We start from the raw sequence: 10,995 nt of genomic DNA, 5'->3' as shown, positions 1-10,995 counted from the left end.
CTGGTTCTTGGAAAGGGGAGGACTTGACCAGCCCTCGGCGCCTTCTGGGCCAAGCTTAACCCCCGTGCAACCTTTGGACAAAGGCATATGGGATGAGAATGTCTGTGGGATAAGTGGGGTGTCTCCTGTGCTTCCCGGAGGTCTGCTTACCAGTAACCACACAGCTGCGCATTGGCATCGCTTTATATCACATCTTGGAGGCTATTTTTGCTCGTTATTGTACCTTTCATCCCTTTTGCAAAGTGCTTTCAAGAGCAGGTCATTTGATCCTCCTCCCTGTGAAGCCGTGAGGAGGTGTGTGGTTTTGGAGGGAAAGAACCTCAGTTCCTTGATTGTCCAGTGGAGACACTGATAACCTCAGGTGAGCCTGTCTCAGCGTGCTAGGGGCTGGGGGAGGATGGCCATCGTTGTGGCTCCTCCGTGGAGCCAGGCGTGGATTCAGCCCGGCCTCTTCTCCCCTAGTGACCTGGACCTCCAGATGAGTTCTGGAGAGCTACTGCTTCGGGGGAATAGGCGGTTTTCCCTTGTAATCTATTTTACTGCAGCTACTGGGAGCAAGTGAAGAGAGGCATTTTTCAGGCCCTCAGGGCAGAAGGAGGAGGTGGGAGGGACCTCAGGTCACAGAGAAAGAGGCTCTTCAACTGTAACTGGAATCCATGGCACCCATTTCTGTTACTTCTTCCAGAGCACCTCTCCCGGTCCTCCTCCACACCTGTCTTATTTTATACTTGTCAGGTGCTTACAAGCACTTTCATATACACTTCTTCCTTCACACAACAGCCTTGTGAAGCTCTGCTAGCTCATTTGATAGGTGAGGAAACTGAGGCTCAGGAGAGATGAAGCATTCTTGCCCAGCTAAGTAAGCAGCCCAGATTGAACTCAGATCTTTTGCCTTGGTAATGCTTTTCACGTGGTTTCCTGATGGCACACAGGTGGGTCCTTTAACTCAGGGCTTCTCCCTGCCCTGTAGCTCCACCACCATAACATCAAGAATAGAGATCCCTCATTAAGAGGCCTGCTTGACATTTTGGAAGTAAATCCAAGGCCGCAACGATATCCAAACCGTTCTCTTTGTGTTGCAGCCTGGTGCACTGGGAGTCCTCTGAGAGGTGAAGGAGCACTGTGTGGCCAGAGGGCTGTGAGCTCTCTGTTTGGGTTCCGAGAAAGACAGAATGGGCTGAACTGGAGCTGACCTAAATGTCAGCAAGAGGAGGTACAGTTCTGTGGTGTAAACTCCACTGCCAGTCGGGACCAGTCAGGAAGCCTGAGTGCAGGAGGCTGGTGGACAGGAGGGCTGAGTGGGAGCTGTGTGCTGCTAAGCCTGTCTCCAGTAAGGGGGCAGCTGCAGGTGCGGTAGGGCTCCATCACATGGTTGCCTCATCTTAGTTTTGGGGGAAGCTGTAAATTTTTACGGAAAAAAAGCTTCATATGTTTTTAAAGATAGCAACTGATTCAAAACATTTTTTTAAATGTGCATGCAGTTTAACCAAATTATGTGTGCAGGCTGCTTGTGACCTGCAGACTGCCCTTTTGCGTCTTCTGTGTGAGACCTTTGGAAGCTCTGAGTGTCATTCTGAGATGCAGTAAAGCATGACAGCAGGGGAGAAATGGTGTCTTCTTGCTGTTTTTGCATAAGAACAAAAAACATCAACAGAACTAGAGATAGCTATCAATGCTACCTGGAGTTTGGAGGAGGGATTGACTTTATGACTCCATACTTCATTCATTCACCCAGTACTCATCTATGATTCTGTTTCTACACCAAGAGAAAAGGCTTACAACTAGTTTTAATCTATTTCCTTGCACATTTTATGTGCTCAGCAGGGGAGAGGACGGCATTCATGGCAAATATGTTTAGGGAGTGCTGGAGCATGAAAGAATTTGCAGTTGGCCAGGGGTAAAACATGAGGAGGTATATTTCAATTTTATTTTGGTTTGTGTTTGTTTTATACTCAAGCAATGGGTGAGAGAACACTGTGTTAAGAGCACGATCTGAAGTCAGCCTACCTCCCAGCCCTGCCCCTTATAAACTTGTGACCTTAAGTAAATAATGTAAAGCATTCATGGAATATAGTAATTTTTCAAAACTAAGAGCTGTAAACTATTTTTAAAACATAGTCACATATAGGAAAATAAATTAAATTCCCTTCCACCTCTTCTCTATTCCTTCTCCCCACCTTTGAGATAATCACTGTAAATGTCTATCTTTTTAGGTCTTTTTCAATGTGCTTAATACGCTCACCAAGCCTGGAAACATAGGCGAATATATAGTTTATTGATATTATATAAAACATGATAAAATAGTGTTGTCTACATTTCTGACTTTAGGACCAACCTGAATATATTGAATATACTTGAAAAAATACATAAATGAAGCTGGGCATGGTGGTGCACACCTGTAGTCCCAGTTACTTGGTAGGCTGAGGTGGGAGGATTGCTTGAGCCTGAGAGTTCAAGTCTAGCATGGACAACATAGTAAGACTCTGTCTGTTAAAAAAAGAAAAACATAAATGGGGTTATATAATAATGCTCTGTGGTTTATTTTTTTGATTTAACAGTGTGACTTAGAAGTCATTCAGTAACAATAACAGATACATTGTACTTCACTCTTTTTAATAATAACATAGTATTTCATAGTGTCGGTTTCCTATAAATTATTTAAACATTCCCCTATTGATGGACTCTTAGATTGGCTTCCAACTTAATCTAGATTTTCTGTGTATCTTTATCTGTGTACATGTACAATATTTCTGGGTAAAAACTGTTCCTGGATGTGAGATTTGTGGATCAAAGGAAATGTACATTTTAAGTGGTTATTTACGCAGAGTTCTCTTTGTTTCTTTAGGTCTGGAAGATTGTGTAGAAAAAGAGACTGAATTATTTACTGTATTTATTTAAGGTTATTTGTTTGAGAGTAAGTAGTGAATTGGAAAGGTATAGCATTCAAAAGTTATAAAAGGCAACATCTCCCTCCCACTCCTCTTTCCTAGCCCTCTTTTTCCTTTTTTGGATATAACTAATTTTACCAGTTTTTGTGCATTCTTTCAGAAATAGTCCATGCACCTGCAAGCAAATAAAATGTACCTTCTCGGCTGGGCGCAGTGGCTCATGCCTGTATGTAATCCCAGCATTTTGGGAGGCTGAGGCAGCAGATCATCTGAGGTCAGGAATTCGAGACCAGCCTGACCAATAAGGAGAATGGCTTGAACCCGGGAGGTGGTGGTTGCAGTGAGCCGAGACCGTGCCATTGCACTCCATCCTGGGCAACAAGAGCAAAGCTCTGTCTTAAAAAACAAACAAACAAACAACCACAACACAAACAAACCCAAAAATGTACCTTCTGTTTTCTCTCTTTCAGAAATAAATATGATAGCATATTATATGCCCTGTTCTACATAGGGCATTAGAAAAGTTTAACCTAGATCTTGGAGACCATTTTATATCAGTTATGTGCATTTTATTTTTATTACAGGCGTGTGCCACCACGCCTGGCTAATTTTTGTATTTTTAGTAGAGCAGGAGTTTCACCATATTGGCAAGGCTGGTCTCAAACTCCTGACCTCAGGGGATTTGCCCCCCTCGGCCTCCCAAAATGCTGGGATTACAGGCTTGAGCTATCGCGCCCGGCCAGTTATGTGCATTTTAAATGCTGATGTATTCTTCCAAGTTTACCCTAAATTGATTGCTTACACTTCCTCTAATTCCTCCATCAAATTCTTTGCCAATTTTTTTAACTGAGCTGTTTGTAATTTCATCAACTTGTGAGGCTCTTTCTAAATTCTGGACTTTAATCCTTTTCTTGTTAATAAATCAAATATCTTTATGTCTTCTTCCCCAACTTTGCTTATTGTACCTTTGATTGTCCAGAAGTATTTAATTTTTATGAAGTTAAATCTTTATCATTTTTCTTTGTTTTCATGTTTTCTGTCTTGCTTAGGAAGTCCCCTCCTATTTCAAGAGTACATTTTCCTAAATTTTCTCTTTTCTCTCCATTCTTTCTTTGCTTTTCTCCATTTAAAAATATTTTAAATTTTGGCTTTTCCTTTATGTATTTTTCCTCCTTGTCACTTTAGCCAGTCTATATTTTCTTTGACTTTTATAGTAACTTTTATTTTTTCTTTTTCTAACCAAGTCTTAAGGATGAGCTCTTCTCCAGGTGGGTGAGGAGGGAGAGATGGCATTCTAGGCGGTGACAACAGTGTACAGAGCCACAGAGTTGAGAACAACAGTGAGTGTTTGGAGAACTGTGAGAATTCAGGATGGTCGAGGTAGAGGGTATCTGCAAATGAATAAATTCTGCAGGTGGCAGGGAATAGCATGAAATGGTCTGGCTGTGTAGGGGCCAATCAGGCTGGCAATAATTGGGAGGAGAGATTGGTGCGGGGCGGGTGAGATCGAAGATATGAAGAAGAGAGAAACGCCTATTAATAGTCCAGGGAAAAGATGGTGAGGCTCTGAGCTGGGGTAATGGCAGTGAGGATGAAGTTTTGACTTAGAACTAGTGATGCACTGGAAGGCTGTGATAGGAAATGGAACCAATTGCTTACGTTATCTCATTCAATCCTAGAGAGTCAGTATGGAAATCCACGGCTCAGACGTGTTCATTAATACACCCATGGTGACACAGTCAGAAAGTGTCAGTCAGGGCCTAAGCCCCATCAGGATTCCCTTAAGGAGTGGCCTAGGATGTCCTAGGCTTCTGTCCTGAGAGATTGGGTGGGTGGTGATGTTTTATCTAGGGTAGAGAAAAACATGAGGAATAGCATAGTGGGATGGTAGCAGCAGAGATGTGAATTCCATTTTGTGCATGTTATATCTGAGGTGCCTGAGTGTGACATATGGGAGACAACATCTACAAGGTGGGTGGATGTGAATCTGGAGCACCAAAGAGTTTCTAGGCTATACATGGAGATTTTGGAGTCATCAGTGTTTAAGTGGGCATAGAGAGGGAGCATATAGTGAGAAGAGGTATCAGATAGGATTCTTTCTTTTGCAAGTGGTAGAATATCCAGTTCAAATCCACTTAAGCAAAAAGGAAAGCTATTGGCTCGTGTCATTAAAATGCTCGAGTGTATTTGGCTTCTGGTATGGGTTCAGGGTTCAAGTGATTTTTAAGAGGACCCATTTTCTCCCTGGTTTTTGACCTTTATGCTAAGATTCTGTGTGGTGATCCCCAGCAGCTCTGGCAAGGGGGAAAGCTGCAGGTTCAAATCCAATGTGAAAGGGATACCATCCTCCCAGCTGTTTCAGCAACACTGTCATTACGTAAGAGGAAGTTGGAAGATGCTGACTGGCAAGGCATAGGTCATGTGTCCCCATCCATGACGCCACATGGATGCGGTGTGTGAAAAGGGTGGGTCTCCAGAGGAGCAACTGCTGGACAAGAGTAAGAGATATTGAGGAGGCTGACAGTTAATTTCCTCTGTAGATGAGAAAGGAATAGTGCCCCAGAGGGCATCTTGGAAAACTGCAGCACTTACGGCGTAGGATGATTAGCAGTAAGCAAGACTGGTAGGGAACCAAAGGATGGAGAAACAGGAGAGAGGAGCTCAGGGGAGACAAGGGAAGAGGGAGTCTCAAAAAAATGAAAGGAGTCAGAAGTGTCAGATGCTGCCGAGAGCTCAATAAGGGCCCATTGGGTTTGGCTAGGATGTTATGGTGACCTTGCCCAAAGCAAAGAGTCATTTATTTTGACCTTAGCTAGGACTACCCTCTAGAGGACTCCTGTGCTTACCTGTCTCTGCATTGCCCACCTCAGCCCTGGGTTGGCCAGGTCAGGGCAGAGGATGTAGTGATGGCAGTCAGGAAATTTGTGCTTTGTCAGTAGTTAGGTCTATGACTGTGGGTAACTCATTTCAGCCCTTTGGGCTTTCATTTTGTCATCTGTAAAATGATAGACTAGAATGAGTTACTTCGAAGACCTCTTTTAGCTCCAAAATGTTGGCATCTTTAAGGAGATTAGTAAATCTAAACATTTCTTAACACCTCTGTTACCATGACCCTGGTCCAAGCCTTTGTCTCCACTTGGGCCACAGCGGTGGCCTCCTAACTGGGGTCCCTGCCTCCACGCTTGCCCCCTGCAGTCCACCCTTCACCCAGCAGCAGGCACAGTGACCTCTTGAAAACGTCAGTCAGTCATGTCTCTCCAGTGGCTTCCTCTCACACGTAGAATCCAATCCATACTCTTTCTCCACGCCTGCAGTGCTTTTTGTAATCTGGCTCCCGACTGTCTCCAAGGTCTGCTGTTCTCTTCCTCACTCCTCTCCAGCTTTCTTGCTAATCCTTAAACACACTGAGCTCATTCCAGCCTCAGGGCCTTTGCAAGGGCTCTCCGCTGTCCTGCCCGAGATTCCCTCGCATCATTTTCTGGTCTCTGCTCAAATGTCGTATCCTCGGAGAGCCTTCCCTGGTGACCCACCCCCAACCTAGACACCCATTCCCTCTCCACTTACCCCGTTTGATCTTTCTTTACTGCACTTACTACCCAGAATTGTTTCCTATTTTTTAAATTTATTTGTTTACTGTCTGTGTCCCCACCTCCAAAATGGAAGCTTCTAGATGGGAGAGATTTGAGCATGTCTTGTTCAGGGCTATGCCCTAGCTGTAGAGTCGAGCTGGGCACAGCGCAGTAAACGTATTTTGTGTAGCTCAATGAGGAATGGGAAAACAAGAATATAGGAGTGTCCAGAAACCAGTGGCAGTGTGGCTGTCATGGTGAGGGAGGGAGGGGACAGCCCTGTGCCTGAGGCATCTGTCTCACATATGGCCATCAGAAAAAAATGTACTCCTTTTAACTGTTTAAAAATAATATTCTCAGTTTTAGCAATATGGGCTTGGTTTGCCTGGCTCGATGAGGATAATAAATAAAAAATAATTAAGGATAAAAACCAATTCACATAGTCATTATTGTTTATCTTGTGATAGAAGTAATCATCTCAGTCTTGTTCTCAGCACAGCTTCCATCTCTTGTCTTCTCAGAGCATGTGTATGTTTTTGTTTATGGAAGGGCCTGTTTTATTTTTCTTGATCTGTTTATTAAGTACATACAGTAAAAAACAGAATGAGAAGAATGAACCCAAATGTTCACTTAGAGCAGGTTTTCTCAACCTCCGCACTATTGACATTTTTGACCAGATAATTCTTTTGTTGTTGGGAGCTATCTTGTATATTGTAAAATGTTCCGCAACATCCCTAGCCTTAGATGCCAATAGTATCCCCCAGGTGTGACAACCAAAAATGTCTCCAGGCATATCCAGATGTGTGGGATCTGGAGAAGGGGGATTGAAAACTAGTGATGTAGGATAGTGGGGTAGGGAGTGGGTTTGATTGTTATCTAGTGTCTTCTGCTTGGACATTTTCAGACCCTCCCCAGCTAACCTCATTCTTTTCACTTATGTCATTTCAGCTCTTCTGCTTAAAAAGAAAATATATGCAATTTCAGGGAAGGGGTTTTGAGCCAAAGGAAGCATGGAATATCAGCCCCACAGTTACAGGTGGAGGTAAATTAAAATTTCATCTTTCTCAGTCAGCTGCTTACCTGGGTGCCCACAACCCTCAGCCTGAGCATCTGTGTGGTAGCTGAAGCAGCCCAGTTCTGGGAGGGGGCATCTTCCTATAGTGGGGCTTCAAATCTTGAGGCCCTGAACCCCTTACGGAGTCAAAGACACTTCCATTTTGCATTCCCTTGCAATGCATCTTTTCTGTCTTCCATTTCATCTCTTCCTTATCAACAAGTAGTTGATATGTTTTGGCTGTGTTCCCAGCCAAATCTCATCTTGAATTGTAACTCCCACAATTCCCATGTGTCATAGGAGGAACCCAGTGGGAGGTGATTGAATTATGGGAGTGGGTGGGTCTTTCTTGTGCTGTTCTCATAGTGCATGACTCTCATGAGATCTGATGGTTTCAAAAATGGGAATTTTTGCCTGCTGCCATCCATGTAAGATGTGACTCGCTCCTCCTTGCCTCCCAGCCATGTGGAACTGTAAGTCCTTTTTCTTAAACCGTAAAACCTTTTTCTTCCCAGTCTTGGGTATATTTTTATCAGCACTGTAAAAATGGACTAATAGAGTAGTTGAATGAAATCTCTTTGGCTTTAACTACAATTTAAAAAAATTTTTTTTATTTTTATTTTTTTATGAGATAGAGTCTCACTGTGTCACCCAGTCTGGAGTGCAGTGGTGCCATCTTGGCTCACTGCAACCCCTGCCTCTCGGGTTCAAGTATTCTCCTGCCTTAGCCTCCTGAGTTGCTGGGATTACAGGCGCCTGCCACCATGCCCAGCTAATTTTTGTATTTTTAATAGGGACGGGGTTTCACCATGTTGGTCAGGCTGGTCTCAATCTCCTGACTTTAGGTAATCCACCCGCCTCAGCCTCCCAAAGTGCTGGGATTATAGGCGTAAGCCACTGCACCCGGCCAGCTTTAATTAAAATTTGAAAGGGAAAAAAAGAATTGAGTTTTCTTTTCATGTCTTAAGTAATTTTCGTAAACATTCCTTGAGTTTATCTTCTGACAACTTTCTGCTTGCTACTTTTACCCTCATTACCTCATAGATTCCTCTTGGCAGTCGTATAAAGTAGGGTATATCTACTCTGTTTTTTGTCTTAGGAGAAATTGAGTCTCAGAGAGGTTAAGGGACACACACACAGTCACAGGAAATTCAGACCTGGGTTTGGTGAAGATTCCAAAGCCCATGTTCTTTCTATTCGATATCAGGTTTAAGTGGATATTAGTGTAGGGGGAATATAAAATATTTGTTTTCTCCACATGCAGAGTGCTGTTGGGAATTCAAAGGGGAAACTGAGGAAGCATTCATAAGCTTTCTGGAAGGGAAAACATCCTCACCTAAAATAAAATCTTGTATTATGACCGGGTGTGGTGACTCATGCCTGTAATCCCAACAATTTGAGCGGCCACTGTGGGCAGATTGCTTGAGCCCAGGAGTTTGAGACCAGCCTGGGTAATATAGCAAAACCCCCTCTTTACAAAAACAGTACAAAAATTAGCAAGGTGTGGTGGCACACACCTGTAGTTTCAGCTACTTGGGAGGCTGAGGTGGGAAGGTCACCTGAGTCCAGGAGTTTCAGGCTACAGTGAGCTGTGATCACTCCACTGCACTCCAGGCTGTATGATAGAGTGAGACCCTGTCTCAAAAAAACAAAACAAAACAATACTTATGTTATGAGAAGACATGAATGTCTGAAAGGATAACTAAAATATAAAAAGCAAACTGTAGACCAGAAGAGATGGTAAGGGTCATTGTAGAGGTAGCATTTCCTGGAAAGGCAAAGGCCTCTTCAGAGTTCTTAAGGTGGACTAGAGATAGATGGTGTTCAAATAAGTGGCAACAAGGAGGTGAGTGGCCAGGGTAGGGAATGGCTTATGGTGGTGACCTCCGAGCTCTCTCAGGCTGCGTGCATCCTCTCCTGCCCTTTAGTGTCACTTCAACTGGAGAAAATGCTCAGTTACAGAAAGCTGCTGTGAGTGAATGACAACATAAACAAGGAATTTGAATTATATTGACCGCAATAGCATCTATAGACATATTCAGAATAATAGTTTACATATGTGTGCAACCTCATTTATTTGGTCTTCAGACAGCTAGGGGTATATTTGGTTGGGAGACCCTTCACAGTAGCTGCCACCCACGATTTGGGAATGCCTAACTTAGAGGATGTGTCATAGTAGAGTTTATAGGGGAAATAAAAATAGGGCTGGGCGCGGTGGCTCACACCTGTAATCCCAGCACTTTGGGAGGCCGAGGCGGGCGGATCACAAGGTCAGGAGTTTGAGACCAGCCTGGCTAACACGGTGAAACCCCCATCTCTACTAAAAACACAAAAATTAGCTGGGCCTGGTGGTGGGCGCCTGTAGTCCCAGCTGCTCGGGAGGCTGAGGCAGGAGAATCGTTTGAACCCAGGAGGCGGAGATTGCAGTGAGCTGAGATTGCGCCATGGCACTCCAGCCTGGACGACAGGGTTTGACTGTCTCAAAAAAAAAAAAAAAAAGGGGGGAAAAAAGGGAGAAGCAAGATAAGATAATCAAGAAATTGTACATGTTATGCAGGTCTATGTAAATATCTTCTGCACTGACACCTATGGTCTCTTCAAAAAAATTCTTATTTTCTGGAGTTGGCCTTTTGAAAGATTCTAATGAAAGTCTTTCAGTATAAAACGTATTTGTCTGCACTTACATATTGGCCTTTCTGATGGTATAAAATCCAACAGGACTCAAGAGTCTTGTTTAAATTTTTGTTTAAATTCAGCAGTTTCCCTCCTATAACTTAAAACATATTAAGTCCTACTCTGGGCCCTAGACTATTTCAAGGGTCCCTGTTTCCTGGAACAAATGAGCCCTCCCCAAAGGCACAGGAGGAAATGACTTGTGTCTGACAGAGTCTGTACTCAGAGAACTTTGCACTGAAGCCTTCCCTCAGGATAATATTAGCATTTACTTTACGCAGACCTTTAATACGCTTGACAAGGGAAACTGCAGATAAGTATACTTTTATAGGGAAAAGGGGCAGCTGAAAGTTGAAAGAAATTACAGAGAAAGTATAAAAAGGAGACAGAGAATGTGCAATACACATTTGATGTAAGAGAAAAACATTTTGGTTATAAGTCCATTTTGTGTTGCTATACAGGAATACCTGAGGCTGGGTAATTTATAAAGAAAATAATTTATTTGGCTTATGGTTCTGCAGACTGGACAAGAGGCATGGCGCCAGCATCTGCTTCTGGTGAGGCCTCCCATGGCAAAAGGAGGAGCAGGCGTGCACACAGCTTGAGAGGGAGTGGGAGAGCAATGGGAGGAGCACCACCCTCTGCATGAGCTCATAGAGCAAGAACTTACTACTATGGGGATGGCACCAAGCCTGCCCCCATGACCCAAACACCTCTAGGCCACACCTTCGACACTGGGGATCACATTTCAACGTGGGATTTACAGGGGACAAATATCCAAACCATATAAACGACCTTTACCAGTCTTGAG

At 43.6% G+C, this 10,995-nt stretch overlaps 1 protein-coding gene across 3 annotated transcripts in view; it reads left to right on the top strand.

Annotated features, from left to right (window-relative positions):
* Nucleotides 1–10,995, top strand: part of GPR161 (G protein-coupled receptor 161) — a 66,357-nt gene that overhangs the window by 1,796 nt on the left and 53,566 nt on the right. Inside the window, exon 2 of one of the 3 annotated variants that reach the window (XM_011979923.1) lies at nucleotides 1,083–1,213. The exons of the other annotated variants lie outside the window; for them this stretch is intronic. Coding sequence (XP_011835313.1) covers nucleotides 1,198–1,213 — 16 coding nt within the window. The 5' untranslated portion in view covers nucleotides 1,083–1,197. The remainder of the gene's footprint in view (nucleotides 1–1,082; nucleotides 1,214–10,995) is intronic. 3 annotated transcript variants of the gene reach the window in all.

The sequence above is a fragment of the Mandrillus leucophaeus genome, unplaced genomic scaffold, assembly GCF_000951045.1.
Source record: "Mandrillus leucophaeus isolate KB7577 unplaced genomic scaffold, Mleu.le_1.0 Scaffold207, whole genome shotgun sequence".
NCBI lineage: Eukaryota > Metazoa > Chordata > Mammalia > Primates > Cercopithecidae > Mandrillus > Mandrillus leucophaeus.
The sequence above is the reverse complement of the archived record's forward strand: the minus strand, read 5'-3'. Positions and strand labels throughout refer to the sequence as shown.